Here is a 21,976-nt window from a genome sequence, read left to right as displayed (position 1 = left end):
TGTTGGGATTAAATCACAATGGAACTGTACTCTATCCATTAGAACATAGAGTATGGGCCCACCGAAATGGAAACAAATGGCAAACTGTTGATGTTAATGCATGCGTTGTACGGGAACAACAAGGATTTATTTGTGAGAGTAACACCCTCAAAGCCCAAGACATCTGTCTTGACACTGAACAAAAGGTTTGTCATTTTGAAATACGACCTGATGAAGCCCCTGAAACTGTACTTGTGTATATTGGAAAAGGATGTGTTTGTATGAGAAACCTTTGTGATTTTATATTTGTAGATAACGTTACTGTAGATACAAGCAATCGCTCAAATATTTGTGTTTGTAACTTTACTAAAATTGTGGGATGTGACTTCAATTATTCAGCTCCTGTTACATCTTATCAATTGTTACAATCTAACTATACATTGAGTCAAGATTTATTGCCTACCCCCATCGGAATGAATCTTACATCGGTGAAGAAACTACTACAACACGATGACCTGTGTCAACTGCTAGAACGCATCCAAAACAATGGACACAAAACTCTGATGACCGTTCATCATGATGCAGAAGAGATACACCATGTCTTGGAAAGAGTAAAGAAGGATGGAGAACACCATTGATGGGAAACTCTTCTTGGATGGTCACCGACAGCAACGGGAGTGTTTAATCTTATGCTTCACCCAGTTGTCATTTTACTGACTCTAACATTAGTGTCTCTATTGCTTATAATTATATTGTATATAAAGGTTTGGCACATGATAAAACAAATAACCCAACTTCAACCACCCAAAACATACAAATTAACGCATAACAAATAGCAGTGCTTCACTGTCTACTTACTGTGGATCTATAAGTGCATAAATTATCAATATACTATTTATGGCACAGAGGCAAGAGGTGACCGTACCACCACTCTGTGAGAATAAGATAAATTGACTATAGTCACGGGGTGGAGTGTGACGGTGTGCTTCCCCTGACCCCGACCTTTATCTCCTGCAACCCTGCTTAGGTGATAACCACCAGTGGTGATTGTAATGGATGCATCTGGTCAGGATGGCTGCATCAGCTCAAAGTGGATTCAGGAGACAGATAACAACACAATAGCTATTGTGCAATGCGCCCACCGAAGAAACTAAAACCTGTGGTCGGCATGCAAATATGACTATGGGTCAATCATCTTATCCCCATAAACAGTGAGCAGCCCAAGAGCCCTTTGAGCTCTCCTGCACGGCAGCGGCTGCACGCCAGGATCTCCCCTTGAGCAGGGACGCCTCTCAAGGTTACTCCTCGAGGTTGAGAGATTCCTTGCCGCAACAGATCCTCGGTAAGTGACTAATAGCATGCTAAACTTTGAAATCTTAGCTAAGTGATATAAAGGATTGATTGTGCACACATATAATCCTTTAGATATAAGCCGTTGACCAAGTCTGGGACTAGGACTGGATCTAGCTGCACCTAGACTCCTCTCTGAGAAGGAGTTTAGAAAGCAAGGGAATCCTTCCGAACCTCATGACTCAACGGGAGGGTCTCCCTGACAGTTTTGTCTGACCCTGTCCTCTATGCAGTAAATAATCAAGTGTACCTCGACATCGAATCTTGTTAAAACACTGTCGCATTGAACTTTGTTAACTCCCTATTCTGTATCAATAAACTATATTTTTACTTCTCTCTTACGAGTGAAGTGCACACTTACTCCATCCGCGACACAGCCCCAAGCCCGCCCCAGCATATGTCCTGTTCCTTCCCCAGCAAGTCCCTGGGAACGTGTCCCCCAACCACTGAAGGATGTGGCCAGGGAAACACACTGGAGTGGGGTTGGGGATGGAGCAGCACAGGGAGGAGACTGAGAAGGCACCCCAGCTCTGCCTCGCTGCGCTGCCGGCAGCTACCCTTTGGGCATGGCCAGCCAGCCAGTTTTTTACCCAGCGAAGCATACGCCCGTCCAAGCCATGAGCAGCCAGTTTCTCCAGGAGAATGCTGTGGGAAACGGTGTCAAAGGCTTTACTAAAGTCTAGGTAAACAACATCCACAGCCTTTCCTTCATCCATTAGGCGGGTCACCTTGTCATAGAAGGAGATCAGGTTAGTTGAGCAGGACCTGCCTTTCAGAAACCCATGCTGACTGGGCCTGATCACCTGGTTGTCCTCTACATGCCATGTGATGGCACTCAAGATGATCTGCTCCAACAGCTTTCCTGGTACCGAGGTCAGACTGACGGGCCTGTAGTTCCCCGGATCCTCCTTCCGGCCCTTCTAGTAGATGGGCGTCACATTTGCTAATCTCCAGTCAACTGGGACCTCCCCGGTTAGCCAGGACTGCTGATAAAGGATTGAAAGTGGCTTGGTGAGCACTTCTGCCAGCTCCCTCAGTACCCTTGGGTGGATCCCATCCGGCCCCATAGACTTGTGTGTGTCTAAGTGGTGTAGCAGGTTGCTAACCACTTCCCCTTGGATTACGGGGGCTTCATTCTCCTCCCCATCCCTGTCTTCCAGCTCAGGGGGCTGGGTACCCGGAGAACAACTGGTCTTACTATTAAAGACTGAGGCAAAGAAGGCATTAAGTACCTCAGCCTTTTCCTCATCCTTTGTCACTATGTTTCCCCCTGCATCCAATAAAGGATGGAGATTCTCCTTAGCCCTCCTTTCGTTGCTAATGTATTTATAGAAACATTTTAAATTGTCTTTTATGGCAGTAGCCAGATTAAATTCTAGTTGGGCTTTGGCCCTTCTAATTTTCTCCCTGCATAGCCTCACGACATCCTTGTAGTCCTCCTGAGTTGCTTGCCCCTTCTTCCAAAGGTCATCAACTCTCCTTTTTTTCCTGCATTCCAGCCAAAGCCCTCTGTTCAGCCAGGCCAGTCTTCCCCGCCGGCTCGTCTTTCGGCACATGGGGACAGCCTGCTCTTGCACCTTTAAGATTTCCTTCTTGAAGAATGTCCAGCCTTCCTGGACTCCTTTGCCCTTCAGAACTGCCTCCCAAGGGACTCTGTCAACCAGGCTCCTAAACAGGCCAAAGTCTGCCCTCCAGAAGTCCAAGGTAGCAGTTCTGCTGACCCCCCTCCTTACTTCAAGAATCTAAAACTCTATCATTTCATGATTGCTGTCCCCCAGACAGCCTCCAATTGTCACATCACCCACAAGTCCTTCTCTGTTCACAAAAAACAGGTCCAGCGGGGCACCTTCCTAGTTGGCTCACTCACCAGCTGTGTCAGGAAGTTATCTGCCACACACTCCAGGAACCTCCTAGACTGTTTCCTCTCTGCTGTATTGTATTTCCAGCAGACATCCCATAGGTTGAAGTCCCCCACAAGAACAAGGGCTAGCGACTGTGAGGCTTCTCCCAGCTGCTTATAGAATAGTTCATCTGTCTCCTCATCCTGGTTGGGTGGTCTGTAACAGACTCCCACCACAATATCTGCCTTGTTGGCCTTCCCCCTGATTCTTACCCATAAACACTCGACCCTTTCATCACTATCGTCAAGCTCTAGACAGTCAAAACACTCCCTAACATACAGGGCTACTCCACCGACTCTCCTGCCTCGCCTATCCCTCCTGAAGAGTTTATAGCCATCCATTGCCGCACTCCAGTTGTGCGAGTCATCCCACCATGTTTCCATGATGGCAACCATATCATAGTTTTCCTGATGTACAATGGCTTCCAGCTCCTCCTGCTTGTTGCCCATGCTGCGTGCATTGGTGTAGATGCACTTCAGTTGGGCTATTGATCCTGCCACCTTTTTTGGGGGAGAAGCCCTAATTCCTACGTGACCATTCTCAGGCACTTCCGTGGTTTCTAACACATCCATAACCCTTTCATCTTTGCTGACGCATGGATCTCCATCCCCTACCTTCACTGAGACGTCAGACCGAAGGACCTCGCTAGCACACTGTCCCTCAAACATTGGCATGCCGCCCTCAGGCTTATGTCTAGCAAGCCTGGTTTTATCCCTTTCCCCCTTCAAATCTAGTTTAAATCTCTTTCAATGAGCCCTGCTAACTCTTGCACAAAGATCCTTTTCCCCCTTTGAGACAGGTGTACCCCGTCTGTCCCCAGCAGGCCTGGTGTCATGTAGACCGACCCATGATCAAAAAACCCCAAATTCTGCCGGTGATGCTCTTGGTCTCCCAAACACGCGGGACAGGGGCAACAATGGAGACGGGCACTGCTACAGCCCAGGCGAGCGCGTTGGTTTGTCTTGGTCGAGCCAAAGCCCCAGCAGCTCTGGGGAAACCATGTCCCTTGGTAGTCTGACCCATTTGTTTCAGCATCATCAGAAAACAGGATGGAAATGAGACTAAATTCCTGGCCATCCCCCCTTGAGTGTCTCTATATCTCCGCATACCCCACTGGGCTAATCCCTTGCTCCTTGCAGAGCACAGGATGTGCCAACCTGGCGCAGAAGCGCTGCAGCCCTTTCCTAATCCCTCATGGCTCTATTAATGCGCCACAGAGGGAGCACATGCCTCCATGAGACCTTGATGCATTTTTAATGCATAACTCCATGCTTGAGCTTCAGCTCAGCTCCCCTCACTCCCCCCATCACCTGCCCCACTCGCCCTCCTGGAGCAGCTCAGCGTGGGGATTGCGGAGGATGTATTTGCTCTGATGGTGGGGGATGGGGGCTCAGGACAAGGGTGACCCCATCCCAAGGACACTTTTCTCAGGACGATCTCCAACAGCTCCCCTGCAGAAGTGAAATGGCATCAAGGCACATCCCTACAGGACATCCCAATGGGCCTCAGTTTCCCTTTGATGCTTCCAGGTCAGGAGCAACAGCTGGGTGCCCCACAGACCCTCAACTCTGCCATCCCGCACCCAGCTAGATGTTTTTAATCTCCTCCCCATAAATCACTTTTTGATTACAACTGGACTGTAACTACCAAAATATAAAAGGCTTTAGGGCTTTACAGCACAGCAGTGATGGTTTCTACAAATTGCAATGCCTTTGCATCCCTGGCAGCCCCACCCTCACCAGCCCGACACCTCCCCACACCGCAGGAAAGGCTCATCTCTCCCTCACGGCCCTTCCCACCCCCTCGTGCAAGCTAAAAATATCAGGGCGAGCAGAAGTGGATTTGTCATGGGGAAGGGGGGGGCTCAGCACAACCAGGGTTCAGCTCTCACACCCGGCTGCACCCCCACCTCCTCCACCTGCTGCTGACTTCCCCCCTGAGTTTTTCAGGAGATGCTTTTGGGGGGGGGGATAATTTTTATTAAAAATTTTAAAAAATTAATTCTCAGACCATCTCTGAGCTATTTTAGCAGCAGTTAAACTCCAGCAGCTGCTACCTGCCAGGGAGAGCATCCCAGCACATGTACCCATGCTCCTTGGCACACGCCGCCTCCCCAGCCTCCATCCTAAATCACAACACAACAAACAGGCTGTTCATTAGATGCTGTTTAATTAAGCAATATGGATCCTGCCTTGATATTTACAATCCCACTTGCTCTGATTTATTAGAGCAAGACTCTCATTTTTAAAGACAGTGACTGTAAAGTTTAATACCACTTGACTTACTGCAAGTTTAATTTACGGCCCCGGGCTGAGGTGCTGCAGCCCAGGCTGAGAGCCAGTGGGCTATTAAATCAGAGCTAACTGCACGTGCAGGGAGATGACTAGCTTTGTTACAACTGGTTCAGCGGCTAATTACCCCAATCTGGATTCTCACATTTAAGCCAATTTGTTGCTGCTTTTCCAGGGCCCTGGGGAAGAGCCAGGCAGATGGGAGGTTGGTGCAAAGGCACTTGTTGTGATTAGAAGGGACGAGGGCTGCGATGGGGATGGTTGCAAAGCCCAGCCAGGTGCTGGCTGTCCCAGGAAGGAAGAAATTGGTTTGCAAGAGGCCAGACTCTGAGCTGGGCACCCCCTATGCCATGTGGGGGGGATGCTGCATGCAACAATGGCTCCAAGCTCACGGGTCACCCCAAAACCCACTGCCTCCTCCCCAAAACCCTTGGGCACCTGGGGAGCCCTGAAGCCATGGGGTGGGATGGCTCATGGGCTCTGGGATGTGGTGATCAAGGAGGAGGAGGATGGGACCAGCACCCAGGATGGCCACATCCAGCCCGGTTCTGAGCCTCACACTGGCCAGCCCCCATCCCTACCCATGAGTGGGGATGGGGGAGTGATGCACAGATAGGGCAGGGGGGACATGGCCCTCCCCAGAAATTATGGTATTGTAGGTAGGAGGAGAGCATTTTCCTCCTCACAAGATACTTCTAGCCCCCAGGAGCCCACTCACAGACTTGACAAGGATAGGGGCCTCATTAAAGAGTTATGAGAATGGCTCTTCAGTGACAAATAAAAAATATTTGTGTGAAGACGTGATGGCGCTGGGCATCCCCCCACATCAGCTGTGGAGCATCACTATCTGGGACCTACCCCCGCACGGCCCCAGGGCTTCCCTGGGGGAAGGGGCTACAGTGGGGGGAGACCACAGAGCTGGTTGCAGCATCCCCCCAGCCCAGGGACGGGGCTGCTGCTGCCCCATGCCATGGAGTGGGTACTGGGGGGGGGGGGGGGGGGGCAGCAACACAGTTGTCACCTTGAATCATATATATATAAGTATTTTAGTATATGAGTATGTATTTTAGAATATTTTAGAACAAAATATAAATAGTATAAGAGTTATTAGTAGTTAAGAAGGGATCACAGTTAGGAATAGAAACTAGCATATGAGAGTGTGAGAATTGTAGAATCTTCAAGGTAATAGATAATGCCTAAGTTAGATAAGAGGGTACGGGCACTGCATATTTTACTAACAAGTATGTGTTTGTCCTAAAAGAACACGAAGCTGTAACACTTCAAGGACCAATAACAGGAACATCCTCTTACCGGGAGAGCCGTAAAGATAAAGGGACGCCACAACAACCATGAAAACAACAGGAATCACAGTAACTAGGGGAAAAGTAAAGGCAGCAGGGGGAGATCGTGACCACCGACCTCATTGGGGGACGAAAGGACTACCCCCCCCCCCCCCCAACTCCTTGTGAGCATGCACAGTGAATTAAAATCACACTGTCGCTTAAAATCGAAGCGGAGAAAATACGGACCAATGAAAGAAGAGGATGATTAGTTAGTCTGATGATTATGTATTAGATAGGCGTGGTGTGTTAACTTTCATGTATAAATACTGAAGAGAATTACAGTAGGTGTGCTCGATGTGTGGAAATTTTCCACCTTGCACCCTGCGCAGAATAAAACAATGTCTCTTCTCTAAACATATTCTGTGTGTTTCAGGAGTTATTTTACAGCGAGGCAACACAGTGAGCCAAGCTGGACCCCCTGGCAGCCCCTGGGCTAGCAATGAACCAGCCCCTTGCTGCATCCCAGCAGCCCTGGTACTGCGGCAGGTAGGACGAGGGCTGCAGCCCGGCAGCCCCAGGCAGAGAGGAGGAAGAGAAGCAGCTCCAGGGCCGGGCATTCCTGCCAGCAGCCTCCATGCAGCGAGTTTGCCAGGCCTCAGCCCTCTCCCAGGAGCTGGCTAAGCCTTGGGCGGCAGGAACTCCTCCCTGCTTCCCGCTCCTCCCCGAGCCTGCAGCGCTCAGAGACAGGCGCAGAGCTCCCCCCAGGGAGGAAGAAGAGGCAACGCAGAGACAGGGACAGCAGCAAGCGGCAGGGGGCTGCTGGCACATCCCCTGCAGCCCCCAGTGTTATCCCCCCCCAGCAGCTGGGGATCCCCACCAGAGCCCCCAAACCTCCCACCCAGGGTCGAGAGTCACCAGGGCACAGGTAGAGGCACTTTGCTTCCAGGTTTTATTGGCCAGAGGGACTGTGCTCCTCCACAGGGCAGGCAGCACTCCCAGTCCCATCAGTAAGACTGAACTGGGAGGAGGGTGAGCCCTTTAGTGGTAGTAGGAGCACGCTGCGGAGGCAGGAAGATGCAGCCTGGGATGGGAAAGGAGACAGAGTCCACGGTGATGCAGCAGGATTAGGACTGGGGTACCTGAACAGGCAAAACCAGTCCCCAAGCCAGGACCAACTGCGACAAGGCTCAGGAGAAGCTGGGAGACTCGAGGGCTCACAAGTGATGCAAGTTCCCAGGCCTCAGCTCTCACCAGCCCCAGCTGACTCCTCTCCCTGGCCTCATCCAGCAGAGCCAAGGGCTGGCTCCACTGCTCCTTGTCAAGACATCTCCTTGGCCCTCTGCTTGTATTGTGCCTCAGGGCACAGTGCGAGGGGCAGCCAGCGACCGGTCCTGGGGACAGCCCCAGCATGGGTCCCCGTGGCTCCCCATTGCCCCCCTCCAGCTGCGCTCACCTGCTCCGGGGTGAGGTCCCACTGCACCTGCACCAGCATCTCATAGCCCACCATGAACTTGCAGACTGTGGCGGAGCAGAGCAGCGGGGGGTAGTAGTGGGCATGGAGCTGCCAGTGCCCACAGTCCTCCTCCAGGTAGAGGCCTGTGGGGGCTCCTGCCGGGGGTGCAGCCACTGTGTAAGCCCCAGGGAGGGGATGAGGATGCAGATGAGAGGATCTTGAGGGTCACCTGGCTGCACCAGGCCTGCAGGGGAGTCGCACCCTGAGCTGGTCAGCCCCCACTGAGGGCAGGCAGCATGCCCAGCTGGGGGAGGGGGTCACCCTCAGCACCCCTCCCTGGGTGGACATCGGTGACAGGCAGGAGGGATGCACTGGCCAGTCCCCCCCCATCCATGCAGACAGCCTGAGCAACACGGCAGGAAGAGCCCCCATTCCTAATCAGCCAGCACCCCAAAAATATAGGGCACCACATGCTTCATCACCCCAAAAAGGACAACAGTCTCCCCACCAGTACAGCCTGCGCCTGGACGCACAGCTCCCGCCCTGGCATAACAGAGGTGCCCATCCCCCCCAAGCCAAACCCTGCAGCACTGCACCCCAGGCGGGGACGCAGACCCTCCGGCACCAGCAAGGCTGCTGCAGAGCTGCCTCCTAACAAAGGCCAAGCCCAAAGGACATGGGACGGGGGCTGCCGGGGTGCAGAGCCACTCACTGTCCCTCTCGCCCTCGCAGAGGTCCTAGAGGCGGCAGACGTGGTGGTGGGGCAGCAGCAGGATCTGGAAGGGCCAGGTGGCCCAGTACAGCACCACGACCAGCCACTCCACGTTCTCCACCACCAGCCGCTCCTGCGGGACACTGTGGTCAATGGGGACACACGCAGCCCCAATGCCCCAGGGGGACCTGCTTTTGGGGGCTGGGGGACCCACCCCAGCACACATCCAGCTCCCGGGGAAGAGATGACAGCCATGTCCTCACCTTCCAGCAAGCCTCCTGCTCAGCATACTCCAGCAGCATGGGTACGCTGTGCTGGCTCAGGTGCTGCTGCTGGGTCTGGTCCTCCAGCTGCACCTTGTTTGTGAGGAAGCTGCTGGTGCACACCTGGGAGGGACATCAGGGCACAGGGCCAGGTTACCTATCCAACCCCCCTGGCCATGCTACCCTGCCCCATCACCCAGCACAGAGACCACAACACATCCCTCTGCCATGCCTCACCATCCCCGGGCTCACGCCACAGCCCCCCACACACCTAAACCCTGCCAAGCTGGGAGGGATCCAGCCGTGCCACCTCCACATGGGGTGCCAGTACCCCCCATTTGCAGGGGTGCCCCAGCCATGCTGCCCATCTGCAGGTCCATGCTGCTACCAGGCAGAATCTGACATGTGTCAGCCGCAAGGGATGGTCCCCAGGAGGGGAGGTGACAGGACAAGTATGGGGGGATCCTCACTGCAAAAAGCTTTGGGACCAGGGGGGTGATTCCTGTTCACATCTTCTGCCTGGGTTTGTTGTTGTAGGTTACCCACAGGGACTTGCAGTTAAGCCAGGTCACAGGTGGGACAGTCACCTGGCAGTGGGGGTGTGGGTTAGAGCAGCCCATCATTGCTCCCTTGTTCTCGAAGATCTGCAGAGGAAGAGGTGCAGTCAGCAGGTCCCAATCCCAGGTTGCCACAGTGTCCCTGGCGCACCAGGAAAGCAGAGCTTTGCACCCGCCTGGAAAGGCTAAGGGGGGCACAAGGTGGGGATGGGGGACCTATACGTGGCTGGGAGGGTCCCAACCCTGGGTGCTGCCAGAGCACCCAGCCCCAGCCTCCCACCTCCACCCGAGCCCCCCGGGGCAGGGAAAGAAGGGGAGCCTCTGCCAGCCCCAGACTTGCACCCAGGGGTAGGAGGCACCCAGCTCGGCCAACAGCTCTGCCTACACGTCAATGACAGCCCAGATCTCTGCCAGGGACATGAGGGGCATCATCATGTCTGACCAGGGGTGAAAGCACATCACCTTGCTGCAGAGGAGACACACATGGCCAGGGCTGTGGGGCATCCTCAGGGACCCCTGTGGCCCTGCTGGGCCACAGGGGGACAGGAGAAGCTGAACAGGGATGAGACCCCTGAAATCCCTCAAAATAGAGCAGGCATGTACAGAACAGGCACTGCAAGGAGGGGTGCGGGCTCTGTCCTGCTTCATCCCACAGGTCCCAGCTGTCAGCCCAGACCCCCTGGAGCCGTGGGGGTACTCACCACACACCCCAGGCTGCTGCTGCTTGAAACAAGGGGTGATTGCTGTCACCTGGGGAAGGACAGAGAGCAGGGAGGGAGAGGGGACCAGGGCAGCACCCATGCCCCTCCAGCCCACCCTACAGCCCCCCCCAGGACCTGAGCCTGGGGGTCCCCAGCAGCCTGCTCTCCCCCCAGAAGTTACCAGGCTCGGGAGCATCGGGCTGCAGCACGGGGAAGTCATTTGGGAGACAAAGGTGCCCTCATACTGGGGGTTCACCCAGATGGGGTTGGGGGGGACAGGGCAGCAGGGGAAGCCTGGATGCCTGTGTCCCTGGCAGTACCTCTCCGTTGGCTCAGGTGGCCCCAGGGCAGAGGGGGTTGTTGGGATCCCAGCGGGGCACGTCCTCGGGGGCAGCTTCTCCAGCTGCCCCTGCCAGGGGCGCTTCACCGGGTGGGCCGACACCAGCACCCAGTCATCCTACAACGGGTTGTAATGAGCACGCTAGTACTCTGTGGGGAGAGAGGAGTGGGGCATCAGGGAAGGAGGGAGGGACACGGGAGGCAGACCCCCACGGGCCGGGCACCACCCACCTACCATGCCCCCTCCTCGGGTAACCCTGCAAGAGAGTCTACATCCCATTTTATGCCCCCAGCCCCTCCTCCCAGCTTCGCCCCTTCCTCCCTGTCCCAGTCCGGGGGGGGTGGCAGCGGGGAACCCCCCGGGCAGGAAGGGTCCCCGCAGCCCCCGCTTCCTAGGGCGCGGCTGGGCTGGATTCTGCCGGGGGTCCGGAGGGGGGGCAGCCGCTTCCGCGCCAGCGGTACGGCCGGGGCTGCCCCCCACTTCCTCTTCCCCTGCTGGCGGCTCCATGCCGCGGCCGTCCTGAAAGCCCCGGCGACAGCACCAGCATAGCCCTGCGGGACCGGCCCCTTACAGCCGCCTCCGCCGCCGCTCCACCCCGCCCCGCTGGCGCAGTGCCGCCCGCGGCCGGGCATGGCGTGGCCGCGGCGGGGGCGGTCTCGTTCCCCGTCCCGGTGCCGGCGGGGCGGCGGGCTCTGCGGCAGGTGCTGTGGGCCGGGCTGGCGCTGGGCACGCTGGTGCTGGTGCTGGTGCTGCAGGGCTGGCTGACCTCCAAGCGGTACGAGTTCACGCCCGCCGAGATCGCCCAGCTCGCCCGGCACCACGCGGGTACGCGCCGACCGTTGGGACGGGGCCAGGGCCTGCGGGGGGAACGGGACCGAGGAGGGATGGGGACAGGGAGCGGGAAGCAGAACCGGGGACGAGGAGGGGGGGCAGGGGCCTGGGCTGGGGAAGGGACCCGTAGCGGGGACGCGGGATCGAGGAGGTTCTGGTACAGGGGGGCCGGGATCACGGGGGGGAATGGGACTGGGGGCAGGGAGGGGCCAGGGGCTGGGACTGGGGCAGCAGTATCACCCAAGCCCTGTTGGGGCTGAACCCGGGGTTAAGGCAGCTCCCTCGGTGCTGGGGCTGGGCCAGGTCGAGGAACCAAGCCCCCAGGTGGGTCAGGGGCAGAACCAACCCCCCAACTAGGGCTGGAGGGGAGAGCTGGCCCCATAGAGCGCAGGGTGTGCAGTCACAGTGGAGGGGCTGCATGTCACCAGGGCAGGGTGTCACCTTGCTTGGGTCCCCCATATAGCCCAGCACCTGGGGTGGGCTGTAGGGCTGGAGCATTCGGTGCTGCACATCCTCCATCACCATCCAGGGAGGCGGTGGGGCTGGGTCTGTGGCCACGAGGATGGAAGGCTGGAGAAAGGAGACATCTTCCCTAGGGAGACCCCTCAAAGGACATGCTGGGACCCTGTGGCTGGGGACTTGCTCTGTGCCAGGGACTCACGGCAACCCTGGATGCTGCAGGGCTGGACCACGAGCTGGCTTTCTCCAAGATCATTGTGGAGCTACGGAAGAAGCACCTGGGCCACATCCTGCCAGATGAGGACCTGCAGTGGGTGTTCATGAATGCAGGCAGGTGGATGGGCTCCATGTGCCTCCTGCACACCTCACTCACCGAGTATGTGCTGCTCTTTGGGACAGCCGTCGACACTGGGGGCCACTCAGGTAAGCGGGGGACAGGGCTGGCGGGTGGGGGGTTTCTCTGAGCTCTTTCCACCCTGCTCATTCAGGTCCAGCTGCCCCAGCCATGGCATGCCTGGGGCAGGGAGCCCGCTGCTCCTCTTCTGGATGGGAAGCACGATGCTGGAAAACACCCTCCACGTGGGGACCAGCCCCCGTGGTGTTCCGCAGCGCCTGCAGGTCCCGGCATGTGCTGTGCCATGCCGTGCCGCATGGCCAGGACTCTCCGCATCCAGCTGGCAGGTGGTGGCAGGCATCACATCTCCCAGCACTTCATCAGGGAGCAAATGCCAAACGTGCTGGAAACGATGGAGCTTAAGGACACTGAGCAGCCCAGGCTGTTGGGATGTGGCTGGTCACACAGGCAGCCTGGGTACCAGACCCAGCCGCACTCCTTGGTGTGTCAAGGCCCTGGCCTCGGGGGCATCCTTCCCCCCAGAGGGCTGCTCTGTGGCTCAGACCTGGGCTCCTGAGCTGTCCCTGGCAGGGATGCACTGAGCTGGTGCTGTCTGTCCTCCCGCAGGTCGGTACTGGGAAGATATCTCCGACACCGTTATCTTGGGGACCTTCTGGCAGTGGAAGAAAGGGACCACCAGAAGTGAGATCTACTGTGGTGGGTTGACCCTGGCTGGATGCCAGGTGCCCACCAAAGCCTCCCTATCACTCCCCCTCCTCAACTGGACAGGGGAGAGAAAATATAACAAAAGGCTTGTGGGTTGAGATAAGGACAGGGAGAGATCACTCACCAATTACCGTCACGGGCAAAACAGACTTGATTTGGGGAAATTAGTTTAATTTATTACCAATCAAATCAGAGCAGGGTAATGAGAAAATAAAAACAAATCTTAAAACAACTTGCCCCTACCCCTCCCTTCTTCCTGGGCTCAACTTCACTCCCGATTTCTCTACCTCCTCCCCTCCCCGAGCGGCGCAGGGGGATGGGGAATGGGGACTGCGGTCAGTTCATCACACGTTGTCTCTGCCGCTCCTTCCTCCTCAGGGGGAGGACTCCTCACACTCTTCCCCTGCTCCAGCATGGGGTCCCTCCCACAAGGAGACAGTCCTCCATGAACTTCTCCAATGTGAGTCCTTCCCACGGGGTGCAGTCCTTCAGGAACAGACTGCTCCAGCGTGGGTCCCCCACAGGGTCACAAGTCTTGCCAGCAAACCTGCTCCAGCACGGGCTCCTCTCTCCATGGGTCCACAGGTCCTGCCAGGAGCCTGCTCCAGTGTGGGCTTCCCATGGGGTCACAGCCTCCTTTGGGCGCATCCACCTGCTCTGGCGTGGGGTCCTCCACAGGCTGCAGGTGGATATCTGCTCCACTGTTAACCTCCATGGGCTGCAGGGGGACAGCCTGCCTCACCATGGTCTTCACCACAGGCTGCAGAGGAATCTCTGCTCTGGAGCTTGGAGCACCTCCTCCCCCTCCTTCTTCACTGACCTTGGTGTCTGCAGAGTTGTTGCTCTCACATATTCTCACTCCTCTTTCTGGCTGCAGTTGTGCAGGTTTTTTTCCCCCCTTCTTAAATCTGTTATCACAGAGGTGCTACCACCATCACTGATTGGCTCAGCCTTGGTCAGCAGCGGGTCCATCTTGGAGCCGGCTGGCATTGGCTCTTTCAGACATGGGGGAAGCTTCTAGCAGCTTCTCACAGAAGCCACCCCTGTAGCCCCTCTCACTACCAAAACCTTGCCACGCAAACCCAATATATCTACTGTCCAGGTAAGCGCAGCAGCCACAGCGCCCTGTGGGCTGTGTCCACATCCTGGGACACAATCGCTCAGTGGGCTGGTCCTCCGCTGTTGTAGAGCCTCTTCCTTCCAGCTGTCAGAAGCCAAGATCTCAGGATGGGGCAGTTTGTGTCCCCTGGGGCACATCCCAGCATCTTAGTGGGTGCCAGTAAGAGAAAAGTGAGCAAGACTGGGGAGGGGTTGGGGTGCACAGACCAGGGTGCTCGGCCCCACAGGTCCTGGTCCCACCAATCTCTTTGGGAACAATGCAGGGCAGCTGCTGGGAGTTATGCTGGTCATGTGTGTTGGTAGGGGACACCATCGTGCACCAGGCAGGAGAGGCCACGTTGGTGCAGCGGAGCACGGGCACCTGGATGGTGCAATATGGCCGGGGCTTCATCCCCTCCATGCTCACCTTCACCCTGGCTGACACCCTCTTCAGCACTCAGGACTTTGTCACCCTCTTTTACACCCTGCACGTCTATGCCAAGGGCCTGCTCCTGGAAGCCAATGCCTTCTTCAGCACCTTGGGCTGCTGAGCCTGGCTCACCAGGGCACCCTGCTGGGCACAGCTGGCTCCTCTCCTCCCAGCTTTCCTCCTCTTTCCTCCTCCTCTTCCCCAGGCCCAGGCTCTAGCAGAGGCAGCAGGAGACCCCCTGTGCCTCCCCCCAATTGTTCTGTCCTTCCCCATGGGCCAGCTGGGTGCCAGGACAGAGGGACCACGGCAGTCACCACAATGCAGACCACCAGTTCTCTTTACTACCTGCCTGTCCCCCCTTTCAAGCAGAACCATGTCCTGCTTTTCCATCCCCCAGGGCTGGAGTCGCCTTGTGGGGTACGAATGCTGCTGTGTGCCCTGGGTGTGCAGTGGGAGAGGGGCTGGGGCTGGCTGTCCCTGGGCTCCGCAAAATTTCTGCAGCTCCCAAGACATCAGGAGGAGGATGCTGGCATGAGCCAGGCTGCACCATGCCCCTCGGTGTAGGGTGCATGAGGTGAGCTGGGCCAGAGCGCCCACTGTAAACGTCGGCCAAGAGGTTCCCCATCTCCCTAGTGGGCTGCCAGGTCTGTGGGCAGCGCAGGGCACTGTGTCCAGCTGGCAGCATCTCCAGTGGCTCTGTCCCCACTGACATGGGTTGGCAGCACACAGTGGCCCCCTGGCACAGGGTGGGATCTGCGCTGGGACCCCCCAGCAGTGAGGGGATGCCCAGCCTCTGTGCTGGAGGTCCCTCCTGGTCCCCTGCGTGTCATCTGCCCCAGGGGACGGCTGGGGATTGGAAGAGGGTTCCTTTCCCCACAGTCCCCCTCCCTGCAGTTCCCCCCAAGGGGGAGAGCCACCATCCCAGCCTTAACTGAGAACCTGTTCTGTGTGGCCTCTGGTCTATGCACATACCTAGTGTCTGTGGGTGCCTGAACCTCTGTACTAGCTCAGGATGGGATCTCGCCCCTCGAAACACTTCCCCTGGCTGCGATACCCCCTGGGGATGGCCACCCCATTCAGCTCCCGGTGCAGGGTCCTGGCCACCAAGGGAGCGCTGCAGTTCCCTGGCTGAGCCTGGCTGCAGACCCCACTCACAGCCCTGTGGCCAGACCTGGGCGGGCTCGCTGCTTGGTGGAGGACTTTCACCTCCGCGCTGCTGCCAAACTAACATGTGTGTCCCCAGCCACCAGGCCTGTAGCACGTCCCTCCTCCCGCAACCCGGACTGTCCCCATCCCGCCGACTGGCAGCCCTGCACATGGACTACTTCTTAATTTGCCACCAGAAAAGAGATGTCAGTAATAAAATTGTTCATCCCACCTGCTTGGATCCCCAGGAGAGTCTGTGGAGCATGCTGAGCCCCTGCCATGGAGAATGATGCTGGATCCAGCAGGGGTCCTGCTGGCAGCTGGGGACAGATGGGTGTCCCCGGGCAGCTGGCATCATCCTGCCCAGGGTCCTGGGAGCCAGGGGGTGCGGTGCTGGGCAGGATCAGGCCCATCTCAGCTCCTGGGGACCGGTGGGAGATGGTGCTATTACTCCTTTCTCCGCTGCAGTTGCTGGGGACTGAAAGCCTGGGCTGGTGCCAGGGCCCTGCCTCCACAGGGAACCCAGGAGTCCAGGGGGCTCCGTCCTTTTGGGGGACAGTGCCAATGCTGGGTGTGCGGCCCTGGGGGTGGACGAACCCAGGCCTAGTGGGTTGGTGGTCTTTACACAGGTTTACACAGATGCACGCACACAGACACACACACACCTCCCGGTGTGAGAAGGGCACAGGAGGGAATCACAGGATCTATAGGCTCTGTGTGTGTATGTGTGTGTGTGCATGCCGGCAAGCAGATTGCATGCACGTGTGTATATAGGTGCAAACAGGATGGTTTTGTGTGTGTCTTGGCAGGGCAGTTGGGCGTGCGTAGGTGTGTGCTTGCGTATAGGTAGAACAGTTTGCAGGTGAGTGTAGGCAGGACAAGTGGGGAGGTGTGCACATGTGTGTGCACACGTGTGTATATAGGTAGAACAATTGGGCATCTGTCCATACGGTCAGAACAATTGCACATGTGTGAGTGCTTGGGCACATATGGGTAGGACATTTGTGTATGTGCATGTGTGTAGGGAGGAGAGTCTTGTGCATGTGTGTGTGCACGCATGTGTGTGCACGCCATGCCCATTCCCTGGGGTTTAGTGGGGCCCTGTCGAGGAACATGAGCAATTCCGTGCTGGCCTGCGTGGGAAGGCGCTAACTCAGCAGCTCGTATCAATACCGGTCCACTTACAGCGAAGGCCGTGTAATGAAAATCCGATGGGCACACTGGTGGGAGTAAATAAGTATGCCATTAAAATGAGAAAATCAAAGCTCTGGACAGGTCTTTTCTCTTGCCCATTGATTTCTTTTTTTACGGAAATATTGCTGCTAAATAACATTAGTGTGAACAATCTCAGCAATGTTTTCCATAGCACCCATGTCAATAACTCCATCACAGGCAGGGGATCCCCCCCAGCCTGGCTGCATCCCCGTCTGGACTAAGGGCTGCGCCAGGGTTACCTTTCTCACCGTCCCCGGCCATGCTGGGATGTGCCCGGCAGAGAAACGGGGCAGCATGGGGTGACTTGGACAAGTGCCACTGGGAGGGAGCTGGGCTGGGACCCAGGAGCCCCGGCTGCTTTGCTGTGGTAGGAGGGGTTGTCCCCATCCCAGCACTGAGCAGGGACAGTGCCAGGCATGCAAGGGTCCCAAAAAGCAGCCCTTCCCTTCGGGGCAGGTGTTTGCAGCCTCTTACAGAGCAGGTTAAGTGTCCCCAGTGACCAGCAGACAAGGGATGGGTCCTGGACACGGCGTGTCCCACAGGCTTTTGCTGCCTCTGCCCCTTCCTCCTCACTCCTCCTCTCCAAGACCCATCCATGTCCATGTCCGTGCTGGACAGACCCAGCTCCCTGTGGCTTGCCATCATTTGGTTCATGTGGAGAAACTGAGACATGGGGTGGGAATTCATCCACAGTCACCCAGCTCCAGCACAGCCCCTGCGCCAGGGCCGGGGCTCACGCTCAAGCTGCCCCTCTCCCCATTGGCTGCCCACACACAGGCACCCAGCACCCTCTGAGATGCCCACGGGTGGCAGGGACATCCCTGCAGGGCCAGAGGATGTGACCACAGATCTGCACCCTTTGGTACCCAGAGACCAGGTGGGACCCCAGGGCACCTCAAAGGACACCAAAGCCCTGCGGGGTGGCTGGAGATGGACAAGGAGACTCAGCCACGGGCACCTGCACCGCGGGTCTGTCTCTGTCCCAGTCCCAGCTGAAGCGACTGCGAGCAGCAGCTCCTCAGAGCCATCACCAGGACAAATGCACATCACTGCCCACCAAACACCTTCCCCCTGCAGCTCACTCTGTCTTGTCCCTCTGCATGCAGTGGGTATTGATCAGCCTGCAGGATCTATCTCCCAATTCCTCCTGCAGTATCCCTCTGCTCAGAGTATCTCTCAATCTGCTCTGCTGTCTGCCGTGCCCGTCTATACCTCCAGTATCTATCTGTACTGCCTCTACCGCAGCCATCCATAGCCATTTGTCTGGGGGATTTCTCTTTCTCTCCAGCTAGGACCCCAGCAGTGCAAAGATGCCAAGCGGGAGGGTGGAGGGCACACGGCCCTGCTTGCTGCCCCAGAGAGAGCCTGAGCACGGACACACTTCATGACACGTGTGCAGAGCCTCAGAGCTGCTGCTGTCACCATGGAGGCTTTAGGGAGGAACTGAGTCATGCTGGTCCAGCTGGGCCAGGTCCCTTGGTGGTCATGCCCAGGGCAATGGGACATGCTGCACCCCATGCAGACCTCGGTGCTGCCACTAGCCAGCCTGGCCACATCCCCCACCCCTGGGTGCCACATTGACCCCAGCACCCGAACCCCTCTGCCCTGGAGGAGGGGAGCTTCCCCGAATGCCTGGGTTCCTGCTGGGCCATGGAGAAATCCCATCACCAGCACCACGTCTGACATCCCACCCAGCCCAGCCTTCAGCTCCGGCTCCCTCCCCTCCCCGGTGTGCAGGGGATGGGGCACAACCCAGTGCAGAGGGTGCCAGCACCCTGGATTGCAATGCACCCGTACCAGGAGGGGAGGCTGGAGCCCTGTGTGATGGGGACCTGTGGAATGAGTACTGGGGGGCAGCTGGCCCTGTGGGTCCCCCTGAAATGGGGCTGAATCATATCTTCCCAGGGGCAACTCAGAAGGATCGTCGGCCAGCCACCGACAAACTGATGCTTGGGGAGGCTGGCAAGTGCCGGAAGGTCCCTGCTCTTGGTGCGGCAGGATGGGATGGGCCAGGGTGAGCTACAGCTGTCCAGCCCTGAAATGGGATGGCCGACAGCTGCTTTATCTCCTGCGCAAAGATAAACAGCACCCAGGGGCCCTGCGGGGTTGGGAGCTGCCCTGCTCTCCCAGGAAAGGGGCTCATTTTTCCAGGAGAGCTTCCCTGGCAAGGACGCTGTGCCATGCTGGGTGCCACTGGTAGCCCCGGGGCAGGTGCGAGGAGCCAGGGGGTCACCAGCACCGTGGCAGGATGAGGGGCAGTTTCTCCAGAGATGCTCGTGAGGAAGCCAGAAAGCCCAGAAGCAGCAGCTTTTCCTCGCAAAGAGATGTGGCGAAGGCAGAAGAGGTTCAGCCTAGGCTGTGGAGCCCGAGAGCAAAGCCAGCTCCCACCGCAGCCACGGCCAGTGGCTGTTTCCGCAAGATGCTCCAGGGAAAGGGCAGGACTCAGCTCATGCCAGGCTGTGAAAGGTGGCTGCCCCTGGCCCCTGTGGCACACAGGTGGCCCCGGATGGGACAGAGCCAGTGGCCCTTAGCACCCAGAGCTCCTGTCATCCCATTCATGCCACCAACACCCAGTGCAGCAGCATAAGGTCTCGGTGACAAGCTGCCCTGGCTGTGGGATGGGGCCAAAGCCACTGTCCCTTGTGTCCTGGTGTTGCAGGATGCTGCTGCTGCTCATCCCCCAGGGACCCATGCAAGCCCTGCAGCTGCCCCAGCCAAAAAATCCCGAGAAAGAGCAGGCACCTCCTTTGCCTCCTGCTAAAGCTGCCTCCATAGAAAAGAGGGGTCAGGAAAAAACTGGCAGGCAGGCAGAGGGGGAATGTGGGGACAGCGTGGGGATGCTGCCAGCAGGGGAAGCCCTGTGCTTTGCCACAGGCCCTGGCCCACCCGGGGCAGTGAGGTGCTCTGGGTGCAGCAGTGGGGCCAGGATGCTGCGTGCTCACCCTGGCTCACACCCTTGTCCAATGTCCGGAGACGTGCTTGATGGTACCCTGGTGCCTCAGTTTACCCCCGCTGCAAGCGGGGACACTGGGCAAGCCAGTGGCACTGAGTCCCTCCAGTGACAGAGATGCGTGGCCTCATCCTGCCCATGCCAGGCAGGGGCCAGGGCCCTGGGAGCCTGTTTGGGGGTCCAGGTCATGTTGCAGTCTGACCCCTCCAACTGGGGTCCGGGCACACACAACACCCCTCAGGAGGACCCCTCGGTGGCCCCAGCTTGTGGGCAGATCTCAGGCCCCAGCTTGGGGTGTGCTGCAGTGACCCCACGGCTCTTGAGGATGGAGGTCAGGGCTCAGTGCTTGTAGCTCACCTGAAATGCCCCTTTGTGCCTGCACACGGATTGACAGTGCGGGTACATACACCCACCTCCTCCAAACACATGCGCGTGCACACACCTGCCTGTGCACACAGCGCACACCCCCACCTCTCCCAACACAGACTGCACACACCTACAGGTGAGCACACAAAACACACACACCCAGCTGCCAGCGTACACATATAAGCACTTATTGTTGTCCCCAACAGCGTACACACACACACTCAGTCCCTCCGACAGTGCACATGGCTGGACATATGCATGTGCATGCAAATGGCTCTGCACAATGTATGCACGTCCTCCACTCCCCCAGGGCATACACACACCTTAAACACAGTGTGCACACACACATGCATGCAGGGCACGCTCCTGGTGGGTGTGCACAGGCTCCCCTGCACACACATATGCAATGCACTCACCTCTCCCGGTGTGCACGCTCAAGCATGCATGCTCAGACACCCTGAATGCACACATGCGGTGCTCGCCCAGTGAGCACACACGTACGCGTGCAAGCACAGTCCCAATGCATGGACACACACATATGCAATGCACTACCTTCTCCCAGCACACATAGGTATCTATACATACACAGACCCTCTGTATATGTGTGCAATGGGTGCAGCACCCACTTACGTATGCGTGCACAGATCCCTTGCACACACACCCCTATACACTCCCCTCTCCCAGCACCCCCATGCATGCACGCCCTGCCCACAAATACACACACACACACACACACACACACTGCGGCCCGCCCAGCCCCCTGCGCCCCCGGCCCCATCCCCTCCCGCGGCCCCGCGCAGGGCGGCCCCGGGCCGGCTCTCGGCGGGCCGGTCCCGGGGCGCTCCCCCGGGCTGCCGCAAGCCCGGCCCTCCCCGGATGACTCCCTTGACGTGCGCTAGCAAATGGGAGCGGGGAGGGGTGTTGCTGCCTGCCTGCCACTTGTTGGAAAAAAAAAAAAAAAAAAGGGAAGAAGGAGAGAAAGAAAGAAAAGAGGGAAAAATCCCACCCACCCTCATCTGCTGCGGAATAAAAGAAATATCGGTGGGCGCGGCGCCATGTGAGCGGCGGGCCGGGACCGGGCGGAGCAGCCGGCCGTGCCCCCCGGGACGGCGGGGCGAGCCCCGGCGGCGCTCGGAGCCGGCGGCATGGTGGAAAACCCCAGCCTGGAGGCCAAACCCGCCCTGGTGAGGGCCGGCGCGGCCGCACCGCGACGGGACGGAGCGGAGGGGCCCCGGTAGCGCCGGGGTGCACGGTGGGAGCGGGGTGGGGGCACTCCCGGTCGGACAGGGTAGGATAGGGAGCGGGACGGAGGTCCCCGGTGGGAACGGGAGGGGGGATCTCCGGCGGAACCGGGACGGGGTCCACGGCGGGGCCGAGGCGGGGGGAGGTCGGTAGGAGACGGTCCCCGGTGGGACTAAGGAGGGCGGTCCCCGGTAGGACAAGGTTCCCGCTGGGACCATCGGGGCGGAGGTCTCCGGTGGGACCGGAGAGGAGGTCCCCGGTAAGACGCGGTCCCCGGTGGGAGCGGGGCGGGGGGTCCCAGCAGGACACGGTCCCCATGGGACCGAAGAGGGAGGCTCCCCGCAAGACA

The 21,976-nt window shown here is 58.0% G+C and overlaps 1 protein-coding gene and 1 pseudogene across 1 annotated transcript; one reads left to right on the top strand and one right to left on the bottom strand.

The window, feature by feature from the left end:
• LOC140651440 (galactose-1-phosphate uridylyltransferase-like) overlaps positions 1–11,462 on the bottom strand; it is a 92,530-nt pseudogene extending 81,068 nt beyond the window's left edge.
• Positions 11,463–11,513: 51 nt separating this feature from the next.
• Positions 11,514–14,829, top strand: LOC140651439 (sigma non-opioid intracellular receptor 1-like; the record flags this gene model as incomplete). Its single annotated transcript, XM_072860912.1, has 4 exons — positions 11,514–11,655; positions 12,343–12,543; positions 13,082–13,171; positions 14,603–14,829. Coding segments are annotated over 4 exons (660 nt in total), but the record flags the coding sequence as incomplete, so codon positions are not given.
• Positions 14,830–21,976: the final 7,147 nt, after the last annotated feature.

The sequence above is a fragment of the Ciconia boyciana genome, chromosome 4 (genome assembly GCF_034638445.1).
Source record: "Ciconia boyciana chromosome 4, ASM3463844v1, whole genome shotgun sequence".
In the NCBI taxonomy this organism is placed as follows: domain Eukaryota; kingdom Metazoa; phylum Chordata; class Aves; order Ciconiiformes; family Ciconiidae; genus Ciconia; species Ciconia boyciana.
The sequence above is the reverse complement of the archived record's forward strand: the minus strand, read 5'-3'. Positions and strand labels throughout refer to the sequence as shown.